At 39.9% G+C, this 21,934-nt stretch overlaps 1 protein-coding gene across 2 annotated transcripts in view; it reads left to right on the top strand.

Moving 5' to 3' along the window:
- The window catches only part of LOC134858059 (E3 ubiquitin-protein ligase HECW1), a 113,079-nt gene that overhangs the window by 18,933 nt on the left and 72,212 nt on the right, over window positions 1–21,934 (top strand). For both annotated transcript variants that reach the window (XM_063873924.1, XM_063873926.1), the window contains 2 exons: window positions 14,221–14,296; window positions 15,604–15,773. In XM_063873924.1, coding sequence (XP_063729994.1) covers window positions 14,221–14,296; window positions 15,604–15,773 — 246 coding nt within the window. The remainder of the gene's footprint in view (window positions 1–14,220; window positions 14,297–15,603; window positions 15,774–21,934) is intronic.

The raw sequence follows: 21,934 nt of genomic DNA, 5'->3' as shown, positions 1-21,934 counted from the left end.
TTCCTTCATTTTTCTAGCAGTATTTTGGATAACTATACCACAGATGTTGAAAAACAGCAGGTTGATAATTGTTTATGATATTTGTTTCACTTATGACTGGTTGTGTTTGAGTAATATTCTGTATTACGTTATTGAATGTAGCTTCTAGCCTGTAATTTACTGTTCATTAATCTGATACAAAATTGTGATAATTAAACTGCTTCTGCAGCACATTTGAAAAAACAGAACCAAAAAACTGTATTATTTGGACCGAAGACAATATTTAGATGATTTATAATTATTCTTAATCAATGTCCCTATATTGTACGTTCAGCGACTTTATCAAGAGTCAAGTGACGTTGCCTGTTCTGTAGGCACATTAACTTATACCAAGTCGATAGATTCACACTCCATCAACTTTAGAGAAAACGAAAAAAGTAAATATGAGACGACATGCATTTTCAACAGTAAACATCATTACATACACATATAATCGTTATTAAAAGAAATATAATAAAATGCACACTAGGTCCATTAAATATTTATATACTATTTAGGTATGGTATTTTGATTGCTCATGTTGATGTTGTTCACCTTTGTGTGATGACTTTTGTTGTTTCTGTCGCTCATCCTTAGGTGTCGATTCAGATCATAAAATGCGATGTTAGCATAGGCAGGTTGATATACAATGCCCGACTCATACTGTTACCTTATTTTATATCTCAAAATGTCATTAAACCATGGTAGATTCAATTGGTTGAGATTTATAAAAATAAGATTTTTAAAGGATCACTTAACTAGAACACTACTTTCAGTCATACCATACAACGTCTCTGATGAAATTCATAGGAATATAAAATTATACATTTAACTAACTATAATAATTATAATAGTAATATTGATACATTTTAATGTTTAAAACTTTTGATGGTACTTCACACGTACAGGTCCAAATGATCATGAAGAACAGGCTTAGAGAATACAACACGCAACATTAAAGGTCCCCTATTATGCAAAATGCCTTTTAATGCATAAATATATGAAAATACAACCCTCTCTCTTTCCCTCCTTACCCACATATCTAAAAACGGGGATACAAACGAGCTGATCCAGATTTGCTTCGGTGATGACGTCGTAACTGAAATGTGGGCTGGCTTTAAATTTAACTCCTGGCAACATCCTGCCCATGTGACACGACCCAAACTATCGTCCGCAATATACACGCGAGCTGAATCCCCTCAAGCAATTCTGTGTGTCTGTGTATTAAGCAGGACGTCTGCAGGAGGGACTTAAAGTTGTTGTGTATATATATATATATATATATATAATACATATAATTTCACTGTTCTCGTGGTAAACACTGAGAAGTGTTTCTGAAATAATACTTGATGTGGTTTGGAACATAATATGGCTTTTAATCACGGCAGCATTTAGCTGAGTATCTCCATTAGAAACTTCTCTCTTCAGACAGAGATGCATGTGCTCCAAAGAGGCGTGACTAGCTTAAGGTTAGCTCAAATTTGAAGTCACAGAATCAGCACTTCAGGAACAGGCCTGACATAGAGGGGTATTAGGCATGATACAATGGGTGATCTGTTTGGTATTTTGAGCAAAACACTTCAGACAACTTTTGTATAGATATTGCCCAACAATACATTGTTAAAATATAGCATAATAGGAGACCTTTAAATAAACCCACTGGAAGCTGTTCTGAAAAGGTGAGTTTTAATTTTGACAAGGACACACTTTTTGCAGTCACAGATGTGTTTTGGGAGAGAGCATAGGGAGGAGAAAGTGATGGAGTAGGCTCTTTCACCTGTCATTTTGGAACAGAGAGCAGTGCAGGTTCTGGAGGACAGTGGTGATGTCATCAAGGGAGTCTGTGTGGGTGAGAAGACAAGCAGTAGAGTTCTGGATGTACTGAATTTTATTGGGTCGATTCTGGATGTGATCAAGGCGTGGATTAGGTTTTGTGCAACAAAGGAGGAGAATGATGAGACAAGCTACATTTTTAAGATGCAATCAGGAATTAGGGCGATCAATTTACATGGTGTTTGATGATGTGGTAAATATGACCCTGAGTTTGCGGATTTGTGGGAAACCGCTAAAGTATCAATGGTTTGGCAGGAGTTGTGTTTGGTTTTGGTAAGGGATTTGGGATGGATGAAGATCATGTACAATGTATCACAGTTTAGTTTCAGGATTTAGTTTACATTTATTTTTATTGAGGCAATTTATAGAGACACATTGGTGTCAATGTAAATTGTGCAAACTCATCAAGACAGTAAGTTTGTTCATTCATATTGACACAAATCGCCACGATTTGGTAAAACTTGAGTGAGTTGAAGCGATATGCACCTCAGGAGTGTCTACAGCAGGGGAGCCTTAACCGGCCCCTTCCATGGTTCAATCCGGCCCGCGAAACAACATCCCAAAAATTGCAAAATGAAGAAATTCCACATTTGTCCAGTAGAGGTCGCACTGACATAACAACAGATCCGGTCAGAAACAGCAGTCTGTTTTTACCCCCGAGAGGTCAGTGATGCAGCGGTGAAAGCTAGCTACCTTATTGCTAACGACATAGTCACAGGATCCAAGCCATTTTCTGATGGTGAGTTCGTGAAAACATGCATACTGAAGGCTGCAGAAATCATGTGCCCTGAAAAGCGACCGGCCTTTGCCAACATTAGCCTAACGAGGAACACTGTCGCATATAGGATTTCAGATCTTTCGGCAGACTTGGACAGCCAAATCACAAAGTCAAGTCTTTTATGGCTTTTTTGGTTGCAATTGATGAGAGTACCGATATTACAGATGTTGCTCAACTGGCCATATTCATTTGTGGTGTTGATGAGACTTTGACAGTCACAGAGGAGTTCCTTGGGTTGGTACCTATGATGGACACTACAACAGCGGATGACATTTTTACCGCTCTCAAGGTTGGAGTGGACTGGTCCCTTGCGTTCAGCATGGCTACAGATGGTGCACCATCAATGATCGGGAGAAAGGCAGGCGTTGCGACCAAATTCAGAGAGAAAGTACAGGCCACAAATGGAGGACAAGCTTTTTGGACATTTCACTGTATTTTGCACCAGGAAGCATTGTGTTGCAAATAACTAAAAATGGATCATTTCATGGGGGTGGTTATCCGAACTGTTAATTTCATCCGCGCGAGAGGTCTGAATCACCGTCAGTTTGACAGTCTTCTGAGTGATAAAGACATTACGGCTGGTTTGCCATACCACACTGAAGTACAGTGGGTAAGCCGAGGTACGGTATTGAAGCGCTTCTTTGAGCTACGAGAGGAAATTGGACAGTTCATGGAGAAAAAAGGCAAACCGGTGGAAGAACTTAAATTGCCAGAATGGGTGCAGGACCTTGCCTTTATGGTGGATATTACACAGCACCTGTACAATCTTAACACAGTGTTGCAGGGCTGCAAAAAAGTTGGAGACACAACTATCTAGTGGTGACACCGCTCTTTTCCCTTGCCTAAGAGATGTGCGTGTGACCGGACCTAATGCTGATATGGATCAATATAAAGACAAAATTACAGTATTGCTGCAGGAGTTTGAGCGATGGTTTCAGGTCATCGGTGAACTGGAGACAGAATTCACAGTTTCTCGCTCGCCATTCACAGTCAAGGCTTCTGATCTGCCCGCTGACATCCAACTCGAAATAATTGACTTGCAATGTGATTCAGATATGAAGGACAAATTTGCATTGGTGGGCTTGGACACATTTTATCAGTATCTCCTGCCAGGTTACCCCAAATTAACAGCCCTGGCTGCAAAGGTTTTAAGCATGTTCGGGACAACCTATCTTTGTGAACAGGTTTTCTCTGTTATGACCATCAATAAAACAAAGCTACGCTCAAGGCTAACACACAAGCACTTAAATGATATTCTGAAGTTGGCTGTTACTCAGGATATGATGCCTGATATTGATGCATGCGTGAAGGGTAAAAGAACCCACATTTCAGGAGCTGCCGGTAGACCGCAGTGAGAGAAAGAAAGGGGAGGGAGGTTAAACAGTGACCTAATTCTGTTGTTTTCTGAAAAATACAGTTCTGTGAAAAATAAGATTGACTGTGGTAATACAATACTTGAAGACCACTTGTGCAGTGTAGTATCAGTCAGCAGCTTCAGTACAAAAAAGTTTGTTCTGTAATCCTATTGCTCATGCACTGCTAAAACTTCAGTTTTAAAAAAAATTATTCCTACACATGCATTGACAAAGCAGTGTGATAACTTTTTTGATAATTTCCACTTCATGTGGTGAGTTGGTTCAGGTGGTCAGATGTAAAAATATATCCACTGTAAAATAAACCAGTTTTAAACAAAGTGAAATGCTATTCATTCAGTTCCATAGGCCTATCTGTGCATACATGTGTTGTGCTTTTATATGTCCACTATGATCTGTGAATTATAATGTACAAATGTAGGCTAAATGATAAATAGAATTGAAGCATAATATTGGAAAACAGCATTTGGAGTTGGTGTTAGGTATATTTATAGGTTGTTTTGCTGTATCATACTGGCCCGGCCCACTTGAGATCAGAGTGGGCTGTATGTGGCCCCTGAACCAAAATGAGTTTGACACCCCTGATCTACAGGGTAACTGGTGAGGAGCAGAGGCAGGCTGGATAGACTACAGACTGCATTAGGTTTACGATATTCCTCTGATAAGGGAGGTAAACCAGGTGCGATGATTGCTGCGGAGAAGCTTGGCGAGGCTGAACGCACAGGGACAGGAAATACAGGTGGGCTTGTGTTTGGTACGGGCAGAGACTGGAGGATTTATAACACCAGTAGCACGATGAGGCAAGCATGCTAGCCAGAGATATATTTGGCAGGTAAAAGTATGAGACATTAAAGACATTAAGAGTATTAAGAAATAGTGCAGGGGAAACATATTATAAAATGGCATTTAAAAACAGTAATTAAAAACTAAGATAATAAAATAAACATAAAGCATGAATAACAGGTATATGAATAAAAGTTACAGAGCAGTGTGAGATGTGATTCCAAATATTTAACAATGAAAACATGCATTCAAAAGTGTTGACTGTGGGGGTGACGTAGGAGCAGCGACATGTGAGGACGCAGTTTTTCAGCTCTGCTTGGAAAGAGCATTTTGAAAGTTATTTTCGCTTCTTTTCTCACTTTCCTCTTTTCAAATGTGTGTCTTAAGTGTTAAGTGGTCTAAAATTGACCGTGTTTTGATTTGGTTGTGCATAAAAAATTCTAAAAATGCCGAAGGCCCAAAGACTTAAGCCAGGCCAGGACGCTGCTGACTCGCCTGAGGAGGTCATGGCCAGTCGAGCGGAGCCGCTGTCGGATTCACAGACAATCATGACCGCCTTAAAACGGACTGAGAAGTGTGTGTTAACTAAAATCGACTCAACTGTGACGGCGGCTGCAGGTGAATTGCACACAAAAATAGACAACATGTCGAGGGACTTAAGATCAGAAATCGTCATTGTGCGCAGAGTTTACTAAGGTTTTTGAAGATGTCAGGAAGGAGAACGCAACTTTTGTAACGTGCATTGAAGACCTTGAGGAGGGGACTAATTGCTATGCTCACCGGGTAGTGGAGCTCGAAGCTAATGGTACTACGCTGTCCTCACAAGTGAACAGGTTGATGGACAAAACTGAAGATTTAGAGTCCCGACAATGGAGGGATAACTGCAGGCTAGTCGGTGTAGCGGAAGGAGTTGGGAATATTCGACCGGAGAAAGCCATAGCTCAACTGCTGCAGGATGCTCTGAGCCTGGACTACACACCGACGCTTGACCGTGCACATAGGAGCTTACAGCCAAAACCAGCTGATGGGGATGCCCCGAGGCCGATCATCATTAAATTCCACTACATTCAGAAGAAGGCAGATGTTCTTCGAAAAAAGCCATGGGAGCGGGGCCCATCTTCCACAACGGCAAGCGTTTCCACATCTACCCGGATTACACGCTCTCGGTGCGGAATGGTATCGTGTATCCAGCCACACTTCAAATCACAACCTCAGCTGGTGAGTAAAAGTCATTTGAAGACCCAATCAAGGCAAAGCACTACATTGAGACGGTTTTGCACCCGCGGGGCGCGGAGGGAGAGTGATAACCAGCATTGGGGCCATGACAGGTACGGACGGAGCTGCAGGATAATGTCGCAGCCTGTGTCACGGACTGAATAATGTTTGACTGTTAATTACACTACAGTTGGTTGCGTTTTATATGTGAACTATGGAAAATGATGAGTCTCGATTGCAACTTTTTTGGGACAGGGAAATTACAACAAATGCAGATTTTCTTAAGTTATAGCTGTTTGTATTTCCCAACTGTAAGTGTTTAACTTTAAGGCTGTTTTATCTTTTGACCAAATAAGTGCAGCAATGACGGTGCTTGGAGAAGGGCCCTGTTTGATTTAATTTCATCTTGTTCTGCCCTTGCACAGTTCAGTTGAGAGTTTAGGTTAGTCTTGACATGTTATATGTCTAGGAGTAGGATGAGTGTGTGTAGGGCAGTCTCAGATCTTAAAAAGACCAGTCCAGGGATCCAGGATGGTAAGAATGTATCTTCTGTTACTTTTTTAGTTTTTGTCTGTTTTCAGCTACATTTTTGTTTTCCTTTTTTTCATGTCTTAACCCAAGCAGAGTTATGGCTCCTGATGCTGTAGATAAACAACAAGGTGCAATTTCTTTCATCAGCTGGAATGTCAAAGGCCTAAATAATATGGTGAAACGGAGTAAAATATTTGCCCATTTAAAATCATTGAAGCCTGATTTGATGTTTCTGCAGGATCTGAATATTAACTCCCAAAAGAGACTAAGATGCAGTTGGATTGGGCAAGTGTATCATTCACGTTTTGATTACAAAACCAGGGGCACAGCTATTTTAATTAGAAAGGGGATACCTTTTGAAATAATATCTGATCCCAAGGGTAGATATATTGTTGCAGTTGCCAGGCTGTTTAATACTCCTTTAATATTGGCTAATATCTATGGATCGAATTGGGATGACTCACAGTTTTTCATAAACTTCTTTTCAGCTCTCCCTGACCTCAATACTTATATATTGGTGTTGGGTGGTGACTTTGACTGCGTTCTTCATGCCCACCTTGACAGATCCAAGCCTAGACCTAATAGTACCCTGTCAGCATCAGCGTTAGCTATAAATTCCTTCTTGCGTTCCCGTGGCCTATCAGATCCGTATCGGGCAAAACATCCTAATACTAAACAATTTTCATTTTTTCTCCCATGTCCACCATAGCTATTCTAGGATTGATTATTTCATTGTAGATGACCAATTACCTTCCTTAATCCCCAGGAGCTAGTACCACAGCATTGTGTTATCAGACCATGGTCCAGTACAAATGGATATGATGTTTCCTGGCAATATAGCACCCCAGCGCATCTGGCATCTAGACCCCATTTACTTTTATATGAACAGTTTAAAACTTACCTCAGGGACCAGATTGGCTTTTTCTAGAAATTAATGACACCAACAATATTTCGAGGAATATTCTATGGGAATCCCTAAAAGCTTACATCAGGGGTAGGGTTGGGTATCGTTTGAAATTTATCGATTCCGATTCTGCTTATTGATTCCGGTTCTTATTGATTCCCCGTTTTGATTCCAAAATGGTAAAAAAAAGAGGTCAAATGTTTAGATAACAAAAATATCTTTATTCTTTAAAGCGTGAACTGAAAATTTCACAAACTAAATAGTATTTACTAAATGCATATAATACAAATGTAGTACGCAGTACCTGTGCTTTATGTTACACTGGGGTAGCAGCAGTGACACCTTGTAGTAGACAAGCAACATAACAAAAGGAAACCCACACAACTCCTCTCGGAGCCTTATCAGACAAGCTCAATGTCTTTAACTACGTAAATTAGTAGTACCTGAGATAGAGGCAATGTTGAAACTTGTCTTGAAAATACTGGTGTTCAAATTACCCAAAGGAAACATAGTCGTATTTGTGTTCTAATTCTCCCTGTAAACTAATGTTACATCAATAAAAGTCAACTTTAAGAACTGTAATGAAAACTAATAGCTCATAGTCCAGGACAACACAATGGAAAGCAGTAGCGGTTGAACCATTTATGGATAATAACGTTTTGAGCTGCATGTTGTATGTTTATAAGAAACCTACTGACATAAATCATACAAGTCACATTCGAGAAAAATAAAAGTCCGTCTGAGCAGCAATAGGGGCCAAATGCTAGAACTAAAGTGCATTCAGTGCACAGCACCTAGCTGCCTGCAACCAAATAAACAAAGTCAATAAAACAGAGGGTATGTTAAAGATGTATGCAACTCAACAGTTCTTGTTAAGAAAAATCAGCATATCAGCCTTTTCTGGTAGTATGCGTGATCTTTCTGGGCAAATAGTGTCTCCAGCAGTGGAGAAAACCCTCTCACTACGGGTTGAGGAAACCTGCACGCACAAATACGGAAAGGCCACCTCTGATAGCAAAGGATATGTGGTTCTTTTGTTCCACCACCAGGCAGCAGGGTCATCAGATGTCATGGTTGGTGGCATCTCTTGGTACTTCTTCAGCTCTCTGCCATCATCTTCTCCTTGACCCGGTCCCAGACAGTGATGTCCTCCACATGGTGTTTGAAACGAGGGTCTAATGCAGTGGCCTCTTCAAGAAAGTTTCTGATGCCATCAGTCTGGTACCACTTGGAAAGGTTTACCCAGACAGCCTGCTTAAGGTTGGACGCAAACACTATGTCTCCCTCCAGACAGCCTGCTTAAGGTTGGATGCAAACACCGTGTCTCCCTCATCAACAGTGAAATGCTTCTCAAGCTTTTGGAGAATTGGAAGGATCTGACTGCAAGTGGGGCTCTTTTCGGAAGAAACACAGTGTGGATGTGTATAACACTCTCATCAGATGGATGAATTCCTCTGCCTTTGTGAAATCGTCATCTGTCAGTCGAGCAAGTCGGTCCCTCTCCTTTGACTTTCTCAGACGCTGATCCAAGCTGGCTGCTTGAATTGAAGGATATTGCTCAAGGAATCGTTCCAACATCAAGTAGAGGGAATTCCAACGAGTTCTCACATCAATAATTAGGGAGTATTGAGGCAGTTCTATAACACAAACAAGACAACCAGATTTAGAAATTAGATTATTTTTTATTTTAGTTTTAACAGTTTTAGTCCTATTCTACTTCAATAAATTAAATGTGCATTGTTTGTTTTTGAGCCTTGTCAAATATATATATATATTTGTATTGGTTTGTGACAGACAATAAAGTTATCTTGTCTTATCTATATAAGAAGATCCAGTTTTTATATGGTGTAGTTACATAAGACAGACCAAGATTTATGTTATGTTACTTGCGTTGTGTTAACAAATCAAGACCTTCAAAATGTACATACTGCACTAATGAGCTGCCCTATAAAGGGTCAAATGAAGTAAACGGAGGGATGCTTACTTAGGACTTGTTGCTTCTCCCGGAGCACAGTCTTTCCCATGGATGAACGCTTCATCCAGACAATAACATCCCTGATCTTGGCTGTCCATTTTGCCACTGATGCCAGAGAATAGACACTTTGTGCCCCAAGATTGAGTGTGTGTGCAAAACAGCCTAGCTTTACGAAATGTAGCCTTTTTCTGGCCATATCCATGTTCGCTGCGTTATCAACAGTGACCGCCACTGTTTTATTGATTATGCCAAATTCCTGCAGAATTTCACCAATTTCTTCAGCCACCACTTGTCCTGTTTGTGCTTTGTAGACTGCTTTTGTTTTGAGAACTTTTTGTCTCATCTTTCCCTCAATTATATAGTGTGCGGTCACTGTTAAGTAATGGTCTTGCAAAATGCTTGTCCAGCCGTCGTTAGTTAAAGCAACTTTGCTTACACCACTTAGCTCAGATACAATGTTTAATTTTTTCACCTCATACCAGGCAGGAATCAACTCATTGGTTAAGTTATCTCTGGAGGGAGGCGTGTACTTCGGATTTAGGGCCATTTAGTAGTCACGTTACGTATACAGGTCCTGTCAGATAGCCTACGTCCGTGCAGATATGTAGCCTTTCTTTGTAATACTAAAGCGTTACCGCGTTTTTTTTATGGGTACCCGGTACCCAGCATTTTGTCATGGTTCTAATTTGGAACCGAGTTTCGGTTCCCAACCCTAATCAGGGGACAGGCTATTTCATACACTGCACACAAAAACAATGAGCGATCTAAGCGACTTAAGGAATTGACACACAGCATTGCAGATGTTGATAGACGGTATGCTCTCTTGCCCACGGCAGATCTCTTTAAAGAAAAAGTACTGCTTCAATCTGAATTTAATACACTTTCGACGTGGAGAGCTGAAAAAAACATTTTCTAAACAAACACGTTTACTATGAACATGGGGACAGGGCAGGGAGGCTCCTTGCACTTCAGCTCAAGCAGCAGTCGGCTGCACAAATGATTCAAAGGATCAACACAACTTCTGATTCGACTTTGCACGATCCTCAAATAAGTAATGACCAGTTTAAGCAGTACTACTTTACTTTATATCAATCAGAGGTATACATTAATTAGTCCGAAATTCAGTCCTTTCTCGAATCCTTACATGTTCCAAAACTTCACCCGACTCCCAGTATTCCTTAGAACAGCCATTAATGGTTGGAGGAATAGAAAACGCAATAAGACTGTCTCGTACAGGGAAGGCACCAGGCCCGGATGGCTTCCCCATCAAGTTTTATAAGGAATACTCCTCGAAACTTATGCCCGTTTTAAAATCTGTATATTACGAATCACTGACTAATGGCAAATTGCCACCAACACTCTCTCTAGTGCCAATTTCAGTGATATTGAAAAAAGGCAAGGACAGGGGCGGCTGGCCCATAGGGGGCGATAGTGCACCGCCCTCCTTAAGCCAAACGAAAAAAAAAAAAAAAAAAAAAAAAAGAGAGAAAAGAGTTTATTTTGCCGGTCTAAGTCTTAATAGTATAGTCCAAACAGCAGCCTGAATATCGCTGCGACAATCAGCAGCCTGGATGTCACTGTCCAACCAGTAGCCCCGCCCCCTTGGGGCGATATCAGTCAGATTGAAAATCGCCCCAGGCGCTCTCATAGACTTACATGTTGAGACTCGTTTTTTCAAAAATCGAACGATACAATGCATTTCTATGGGCTCCGGGGGGGCTTGCCCTAACGTGATTTCGTCATACGCAGTTACGCACTGATGCGTGCTCGGACGTACAGCGCGCGCGTCATGCCTGTTGGGTCTGTTGGTTTTCTATACCTTTACTAAACCTGTAAACTGTATAGTGGTAAATGGAATATGTTCTGGAAAATTTTGATTAATTACAGTTTTGATTATAGTATAATTTGATTTGATTATTGCTATGGCATCCATGATGGCTATAAATTGTAGACTGTGCTAAAAGTGATTTCAAGGGCAAACTATTAGATGACAAACTATCTGTTAATGTGTGTTTTATTGTGGAACCAAATGTATTGTATATTTTATGTCTGGGGTTGCATCTAGTGGTTGAAAACCAAATTAAACAATGAGATGTGACACTGTAAAGCTGGCTATCTGACTTTTATTTATTATTATTTTACCCATTGAATGGGTCATCTTAGCCATCATCACAACTTTTGCCCCCCCTGAGAAATTTGTCAGGAGCCGCCACTGGGCAAGGATCCCTTACAGTGTAGTTCCTATAGGCCAATCAGCCTTCTTTGTTGCGACTATACAATTTTGACTAAAGTCTTTGCGGAGCGATTAGAAGCCTTTATTCCTACCATTATGGATGACGACCAAACAGGTTTCATTCCTGGGCGACAATCGTTTTTTAATGTACGGCGTTTGTTTAATTTGTTATTTTCCCCTTAATCCACAGTGCAGCCTGAAATGATCGTAAGCCTTGATACTGAAAAAGTGTTTGGTAGGATTGAGTGGAACTATCTTTTTGCTGCCTTGGGAAAATTTGGACTGGGACCTGTTTTTTGTAAATGGATTAAGACAATATATTATGCTCTATAGAGGAACAAGGCAGGGATGCTGTCTGTTACCCTATTTATTTGACATTGCAATTGAGCCTTTAGCGATTGCTATCAGATCGGACAATAGGATTAAGGGCGTTTCCAGAGGCAACATAGTACATAAAACATCTCTATATGCAGATGACCTGCTTTTGCAGGGAGATTTGGGAGCATTTCAGGGTACAAAATTAATTTGTCAAAATATCTGCTTCCTCTCAATGACTTGGCAAGGCAATAGAAGTGGCTTGGTCTATTTTCAAGATCTTTTTACTGACGACAGTTTTGCATCCTTTACGCACTTGGGTTGAGATCACAACATACTGAAATCTCACTATTTTAGATACCTCCAGGCTAGGTCTTTTGCTTCTAAACATTTTCCAGGATATCGATGTCCACAAATATGTCACAAATATGACAAAACTTGGCTGCTATTTATTACCCATGTTAGAGGCTTATCCCTCACCTGATTCACTGTGGTTCTTTTACAATCTTGGATAACCTAACTTGCCACACTAAAGGTTTAGAAGGCTGGCAATCAGAATAGTATAAGCTAAAATGTTTTGTTTGGGTTATGTGTGTGATGTTTTATTATGTATTTACTCGTATACTGTCTGATCATTTATTTGTTTTTCTTTCTTTCTTATGTTTGTTTAATCATTGGGTAATACCACCTGGAGGGGGAGGGGGGATTTGTGGGGTCTACAACTGTTTGCCATCAATGGTCGGAATAATGTGCTGAAAAACTGAAAAATAAAGTTGTTTAAAAAAAAAGTGTTGACTGCAAATTATTTTTGGATACCCAGCGTAATCAGACGTTTATCCACTGTTAATGTATCTTGCAGGCTTTACTGTATTGGATGGAGGGCTGCTTTTATTTCATTGGGTAAAATCTCCTACATCAATTAAGATTCTTACCACACTTCAAAAATAGTCATGAATTATACATACTGTGATTTCATATTTTCATATTTTTACATTAATAATAGTTAATATAAAGAATGTTTCAGATGGATGAAATCTTCATCTGTTTTTTCTGTGAGATTGGAGTCCTTAATAAAAAACAGTGCTCACTATTTTCCTCACTGAATATACTCAGAATGCCTCCTTTTCCTCCTTTCCTAATTTCTAAATTTGTATAAATAAAAATAATGCATATGTGATATGACTGTCAAAATCATGTTTTCTAATTATTTTGAGTGTGTAGGATGTCTTTGTCAGTTCATATAATTAGCTGTGTATAGACTCTCTTAGACGGTTTGCCAGATTGTGAAGATTTTGGTTATAGATATTACTTTCCCAAAAGCATGGTAATATTATGTGGTGGCCTGATCTGTAGCACCACTATCTCATCAAACGTTCTGCTTGTAGCATAATGTTAAATGACGAGGTATCTTACCAAGGTTAGCAGTCTATAGCCATCTTGCAGCTCTGTGAGACTATATTTGAGACTTAATGCTTCCTCTATTATGCTAACATGCTCATAATTTTAATGTCATGTTGATTTGTGGTTGTTTAGGAGGCAAAATGTCTTTCAAGTTCACCTTATTAGTTTAGCCATACCTTAGTTCATGAGCATTCATTTCCTGCCAAACTAATGACATTTATTTCAGTCTCAACTGTACTTAAAGTTAGTGTTAACAAGTAAATGTTCTAACTTTACAATGTACATATGAAGATGGTAAACATAGACAACATATTTATTTGCTCAGCTATGTCTATACTGCATCATGCAGCTGTAAGCATTACTGTATACCCTTAGTCTTGCTGAATTTTTTAAAAAGTAAATCTGCTTGTGAATCTAGTGAATCAGACCAATATTCTCAAGTCAGGTGGCAAATAAATGGGAGTTCATTCTATTTGATCTAAAACACATTAACAATCTTAAGTCATAAAACCCCCTTTTTAGTAATACCATGACCTTTCCTCTTGCGCCATCTTATGGACATTTAATTATGTTTACAACCTTAAGTCTGGTCAATTCTGTACTCAAAATCAACATTAAAAGTATTGATAACTTATTTTTGGTTTACTTACTGTACTGTACTTTTAATGTATTTACTGTTATTTGCAACTGTTGTCTTATTTGGCTGCAGTGACCATCTTTCCTGTTGGGTCTAATTAAAATATCATTTTACGACAAAAAAAAGTCTTAAGTCGTAAGGAAAAAATTGGAAATTGAGTGTCTGTTCATGTTCTTTTCATATGAAGACACTTCTTAACTCTTTTCATCTGTCTTTTTTCCCAGGTATTAAAGCCAATGGTTAGTCCTGAAGTCCACCATGGACTGGGCAACAGGAGACTCATAAACTTTTCCTTATCAGGTACGATAACACAATCTTTTATTCTTTTACATTAACTACTTAAAAACCATGTCAAATCAAAAAATATTAATTTTCACTTTCACAGTTAAATCTGTTCACAGTCTTAATTAGTCTTAGTCTTTAATACTTAATTTTTAAATTGTAAACACATTATAAAAAATACAAAACAAACAACATACAGCTTACCAGAGAAAATACAGCAAAATGAACAGTTGATCACTACAAGGTTGGTACCATTGGATTCTTTCGTTTCTTTTTGTTTGATATTATACCAGTATATGGCTACAGCTTTTAAAAGACAATATGTTGGCTCAGCCTGCCGGTGGGATGTCCTATTTCTGAGAAATGTAAATATACTTACATGTAAATCTCCTTTTAATTATTATTTGTCAATGTAACAATTGAATTTTTAGCAAAATTGCATTGCCTGTGTGCTTAATAAAGATTGATTCACTAAGCATTTGTTAAACACATTTAGAATTAGCCAATAAGTTCATAACAAACACACACTCTGAAGTGCTTTTTGAGACCCAAAATATGTTTGTCAATGCATGAGACTACTTAATCACTTAAAGTGGATTAGGTGTTTTACTTTTTTTATTCCCCCCAATTGATGGCGCCCCCCATGGATGAATGCTCCCTTAGCATTTGCCTATACTGCCTATGCTGCCTATGCTGCCTATGCTGCGAATACAGACCTTAATAAGCTGAATAAGTGTGGTGTTTTCACACTTGCTTCCAATGTGTTCATCGTTTACTTTTTACATCACATTCATCACCTTATCGATAAGATCGATAAAAAAGTATTTTGCATGAATTTTCTTTAAAAGTACATAAAAATATTTCTCAGCTGCTGTATGATGAGAGTATGCAACCACACACAAGGGCCTTACCTTCTCACTGTCAGCAGCTGCATTTCATATACATTTTACAACAGCTTTTTTCCACCAAGGGGCAGCCCTGAGCAGAATAAAGGAACTGAATTCAAATGTAGCTGGTAAATCATTTAAATTTGCTGTGAATGAAAATTATTGAAGTTTGGCATGTTCAAAATCTGGATGCCTTGGCTGTTGCCAAAAATTGACAGTTACTGTACTTGAATCTATGGAATTTTTAAAATAAAAAACAGACCTTTCTATTAAAGCATTATATGACTAATTAAATGTTCTTTCAAAACAAGTTGGAGAAAACAATATAATACAAAAAATAACAAATCCTATATTCATGAATTTTGTTAGAAAGTCACGGATAAAAAAGTCTACCAGAAAGCATTCCATAACGTTTGCTGTCTTGTTTACCTTGTTCAGACCTCCAGGCAGTTGGTTTGAAGAAGGGGATGTTTTTCAATCCCGACCCCTACCTGAAACTTTCTATCCAGCCTGGAAAGCACAGCATCTTCCCCTTGCTACCACACCACGGCCAGGAGAAACGCTCTGGAGTGGTCTGCAACACAGTCAACCCACAATGGAGCAATGAGGTACATACACATACAGGGCAACACACTCATGTACATTAAAACTTAATTATCTGTAGCCATACTGTTTCCTGTATCATAATTGTTTTTTGCTGTCCCAAATGCACTCTTCTTTGAGGCTTTACAGCAACCTACTGTAAAGGTAATGCTGTCATTAAGCAAGAGCAGAGCAGTTTCAATATGAATGAGGTACCTTTTTTCAGTAGAAAAAGGGAAGGCGAAAACATGCTTATGTGTCTTCTCTAGTGTAAAGATAAAGATTTTCTCTAACTTTGTAAGATTACACGTAGACTCAAATTTTATAGGTCAATATGGACTCTCTGTAGTCTGCTCTTTGTCAACAGCAGACTGCTAATAGGGAAAGCAGACCGTGGCTTAGGACATTATAGTGTCATTATTAGGATCCGGGTTAATGATCCGGATGAATCAGGACTCGTCCATCTCTAATTCACTGTCTGACTGTCACACGAGCAGCTAAAGCATACATCCTCCCCATAACTGAATGTGTTTCAGTCTGAATTGACGCTGTTTGGCATCACGATGCTGCTATGAAAGTGTCTCTGGCATTAGACAAGTGATGATAGCATAGCAAGTGAGGCTACTCTGGCTATCTTGACTACTTTGCTATCCTATTGTGGCATAATCCGTTTTCTACAGGCATATTTTACCCGGGTAGTTTTCGTTATGAATTTAGTTCTGATGGCAACCTGTGTAGCCCATGTATTGATTCCATCCGATAGCTGCAAAAATACAAACAACAGGAGAACGTCTGCCTGCTCTTCACAATGATCAATAACAGTGAACTGATGGTGATTAAAGTAAGGTAAAAATAAACAGCATCAAACTAAGCCTGTTTAGTGTTGCTTGACTTTATACAGTGTGTGGTCGCTTTGTAGTCGCTTTGCTCAGCGATTCAGAGGTGGAAGAAGTACTCAGATCTTGTACTTAGGTAAAAGTAAAAGTAACAGAGTGTAGGAATACTCTGTTCTTAGTAAAAGTCCTGCATTCAAATTGTTGCTCTAGTACAGGGGTTCTCAAAGTTTTGATAGCTGAAGGCCAATTTAGGAACCCAACATTGAACTGAGGGCCGCCAAAGGAAAACATTTTTAAAAATCAGAAAATAAATCCATTTATAATCATTTTAATGAACAGTTTGCATCTCTACAGTTTACATTTATTGATCCACATCAAGTAATGTGCAATAAACACATTTAAATTAATAAATGAGGCTAAATCTGGCAAAACTTGTGAAAACCTTGAGAAACATTGTAATGCACACAAAATCCCTGGGGTTCTCTGCCCTCAACAGACTCAAACAGACAGAACATTTGGGATATAACAGTCCTGTGTGCATTCCATTTCAAATGTATTTAGAACAAACTGCCTCAGTGTGCCTTGCTTCTTGTCTTATCAGCATGGGCCTTATTCAGGAGCAATTCAAGCTACCAAAGTACCACAGGACAACCTGCAGAGAGAGAGAGAGAGAGACACACACACACACACACACACACACACACACACACACACACACACACACACACACACACACACATACACACAGACACACGCACGCACGCACGCACGCACACACACACACACACACACACACACACACACACACACACACACACACAGATAGAGAGAGACACACACAGACAGACACACACAGACACACACACACACACACACACAGACAGACAGAAAGACACACACACACAGACAGACACAGAGAGAGAGAAGGGGGAGAAAGAGAGATAAAGACTTAAAATAGAAGCTTACCAAACAAGTCATCCTCATCATCATCATCATCATCATCATCATCATCATCATCATCATCATCGTCATTAATATATATCATTGCCTGTCATCAATAAGCTTGTCATTAAGTCACACTGAATATTTGTTACTTGGTCAACATACCTTTTTTAATTGGCATGGGATTTGTGGTGCTGTTTTCGGTTGGCCACGATTCCTCTGATGTCCGGCTCCATCTCCGTCATTGTGATACGAAGGACAGCATGTACATGGCCATCTATCAGCCTAGATCTCAGCTTGGATTTGTTGCTGGCCATGGTGGAGAAGGTCTTCTCCCAAATGTATGTGCTTCCGAATAAAGAGACCATTCTGATAGCATGCTGGCGAAGTGCAGGGTATGTGGATGGGGAAAGTCCTTTGTAGAGCTCGATGAGATTCTTGTCCTGATATGCTGCTCTGGCCTCGGAGCTCTCCTGCAGGTCGATGAGCTCAAACTGCATTTCTGCAGGCTCTTCCTCAGGGAAACATGAGAAAGGATTTTGGAAAAGGTTTAATGCCTTCTCGTGGTCCCTGAAGTCGGAGTTTTTTTTATGAGGTTATGGTTCTTTTCTGAAAGCAGGTGACGTAAAACGTGGCACCCATCTGTGTGTGTGTGTCATCTACGAGCGACTTGCAGGCAGGAAAATGGGTGACATGTCCCTGTTTGAGCTGTCCCTACAACAGTTCAAGTTTTCCCTGGAAAGCTTTGACGTTGTCAAATAATGTGGAAATGAGCTTCCCATGGCACTGCAGCTTCAGATTAAGATAGCTGAGACAAGTATTCAGATCACCAAGGAACGCTAGATCACAGAGCCATTTAGTGTCACTTAACTCTGTCAGATATTGTCCTTTTGACTCCATGAACTCTTTTATTTCTTTCCTCAAGTTAAGAAAACGTTTCAGTGTGGCAGCTCTACTCAGTCACCTGACGGCAGTGAAGCCAAAAAAGTCTTGAATTGGCGGTGATTCAGACCTCTGGACTTCAGGAAAGTAACTGTCTTCACAACTACGTCCATGACATGTTTCATTCCAAGCGTCTGAACTGCGAGGGCTTCTTGGTGTATTATACAGTGGTATTTGATTAGTTTCTCACCTCCGTTGTTGGCCACTTTCTCAGAGAGCAGCGACATGGCACCTGTCTTTCTCCTGACCATTGCCGGTGCTCCATCTGTGGTGACACCGACTAGAGACGACACACAGCATCACAAATGTCCACTCCCCTTGTTCTGTCTTTGATACTCTCCAAGCTTAGCAGCTCATCGCCTAGGTCTCCGTGACTGTTTGGATGAAAATCAGCAATTGCGCTGTGTCGGAAATGTCCATGCTTTCATCCAGTGCGATGGAAAAAGCCCCCTTTCCTAGCCACACGTTGTCCCAGTTGCTCTTTCATATTGTTGGCCATATTTTCGATTTGTCGTGTGACTGTCATTCGATAAACTTTTTTTTTTCCTCCGGGCATACAACGTCGGCCACTTTCAAAATGCAGTCTCGCACAAATTCTCCGTCACTAATCGGCTTGCTCTGCCTGGCTATTTCGTGAGCTACCACGTTGCTAGCCTGTGTTACAGCTTCACCGGATTTAGCAAAATTTGTAAAAAACTGACTGCTGTGCATTAGCCTATAGCTTACTGGTGCGCTCCTCGCCGCTGAATTTATCGTTGGTTTTATGCTTGGTGTCATAATGGCGTTTTATGTTGCAGTCCTTGCGCATTGCATTTACTTGCTTGCAGATCAGGCAAACGACTTTATCCGACCCGTGAGGTACGACAAAGCGTTTGTCCACTTATTTTGAAACTGCCTTTTCTCCTCACTGACACAACGTTTCTTTCTTCAGGGGGCCGGCTCCGGCTCCCGCTCCAGCCCATCTTCACAGCTGTCCTGGTGGCAACCCAGTGGCGAAAAAACTTAACGTCCCAGTGGTGAAAAAAAAAGAAACTGTGCACCGTGGACTTCTGGGAGTGAGGTCAAGTGCGGTCAGACTACACTTGTAATTACCGCTTATAGATGCCGCTAAAGACCACGAAATGGAGATTCATCCTTTCAAAGCAATGTACAGTTTTAACAGTTTTACAGTTTGTAACTCATTGGCCCGCGGGTTGCACTTTGAGAACCCCTGCTCTAGTAAAAGTAGAAAAGTGTTGCCATCTAAATATACTTATCAGTATCAAAACTAAAGGTTCTCATTATCTTTAGCTAAACTCTTGGTCAAACACAAAACTGCTCGGTCCATATCTTTGTCATTCTGTCAGGGTTTAGCAGGAAGTTTGACTCAGGTCTATTTAAAAAAATGAGATGGCAGAGTCTTAACCAAAAGCAAGCTTTAATATATAAAAGCACTGATAACCAAGAACAAACGAGAGAATAAAAATGTACAAACCGGGAAGCAGGAGGTAAAATCACAGGGAAAAAAGCAGGCAGGACCAATCATGGGACATACGATGAACTGACAAGGGGTATATGCCATGTCACTTAACTTGCATCCCTGCTTCCCTCACTTGCGTCTTTTCCTAGGGTCTTAGCCCCTCCCACCAGGGACTCATGGAGAGACGCAAAGAAACCACGCGAAGAGAGAGGAAGCAAGGAAATTAATTTTAAGAGCACTGGGAAATCCTTTCCACCGGAGCGTAATGTGAAGCGATGTCCGTTTGTGATGATGCCGACACAGCTGGATTGTCTGACAGCAGCCAGATCTGTCCCGGTTTTATTGATACACAAACATACCCCCACCTTCAGCCTCTCTTGTCTCATTTACTGGCATTTACTGGCATCCAGCTAAGGTACACAAGGGAAGAAAGATTATCCTGGGTAAACTAAAACACAGGAAATAAAACAAGACAAGACACAAAGAGGGAAAACATTTCAATATAAAACAACAGGATTCGTTTGGGTGCTGGAAATCATTGAAAATGCTGGAAATTAAATGTGGTGTTTTCAAGGTTTGAAAAATGCTTGGATTTTGGTTAAAGTGCTTGGATTTTGGATAAAGTGCTTGAAATTGTAATTGCATTACTTATATAATAAATTGCTGTCTGACTGAGTAGTTCGCTTTTTAGATTAAAAAAAAGAAGTCGGAGCGAGCTTCATTGTGCTTGGCTTTCCTATAAAGATAGCTCAACTCCGTCCTCCCCGCGCTATGCACGTAACCTGACAGTTGGATTTGATGCGTGACCTGGGCATGCTGATGACCATGGCCGTAGCCACATTAGAGGTAAGGGAGGTCCGGACCTCGCTTATTTCATCCGAGGTTTTTTTTTTTTTTTTTTTTTTTTTTTGAACGTCAAAAATGCCCAACTGAATCAAACATTAAAAACCTCTCATTAAACCTCTGTGAAACGTGCTTTGCAGATTGTGGTTAACATCCATGGGCTTTGTTTTCGGTTTCCTGTGTGCACTTTCGGCTTTTTGCGTTTACGTGTGCAGAACTAAGAAAAAAAATAACACAAAGCGCGCGTGCGACGCGAGGATAAGAATGTTCAGCCGACATGAAGTCAGTGTGTGAATGATAGCAGTAACGACAGTAACTTCTAGCCTGTGTCAACGTCAAGAAACCATTTGGTAAGTGAAAGTAGGCTACTATTTTACCCTGTACCGTTAAAATAGTGTCCAAATGAGCAAAATATCCGTTTTAAATATCCGTTTTGGGACTGTCCACGACTTCAACGGATATTTTAGCTCATTTGTTGGCTACTTTGGCATTAGACCCATACTGTAGGATCAGCCAAAGCTTCCTTTTCAGGTAGATTAATAAGCATCTAGTCTTATTGACTTTATTGGGTTAGGCTATGGGTTAAATTTGGAGGGCTGTAATTTGCAATGATTTATTTCTACTTGAATATTATTTTTATTTTGGAATTGTGTTGCCTCTCCAGGCATTTAATATTATTACATTTATTTCTTAAATAATTACTTTACAGTTTAAATTAGCTAATGTAAAAATTAATATTATTTTGTTGTTTTAGTTTTTGCGACGACGTCACTTCCGGTTTAGTCACTTCCGGTTCAGTCTCTTCCGGCGATCTTCCTGTTGAACTTAGCTGGGTAGAAAGAATGGCCGACATGTGCATCGGAACATAATCAATCAGCATCCACTTGGAGGCATCAGAGTGGCAATGCCGTGAGTTGTTTGATTGTTAAAGGACATGTTGAAGATGTTATATTATGATGGATTTAGTTCGAAAAACTGTTTGATGTGTTGTATACAAGCTAAAAAGTGATGCAATTGTCAATCAGAATGCCTCATTTCAGTATTGGACAGTTTCTGTTGTTATTTATAACTATGCATAACGTGATGTTAGTCATAAGGTTGTCATAAATAGACACAATATTTTTGTATTATTGTATTTGCAGTTTTCACCGTCTGTTGATGAAGA

This window comes from Eleginops maclovinus, chromosome 21, assembly GCF_036324505.1.
Source record: "Eleginops maclovinus isolate JMC-PN-2008 ecotype Puerto Natales chromosome 21, JC_Emac_rtc_rv5, whole genome shotgun sequence".
Classification (NCBI taxonomy): Eukaryota; Metazoa; Chordata; class Actinopteri; order Perciformes; family Eleginopidae; genus Eleginops; species Eleginops maclovinus.
The sequence above is the reverse complement of the archived record's forward strand: the minus strand, read 5'-3'. Positions and strand labels throughout refer to the sequence as shown.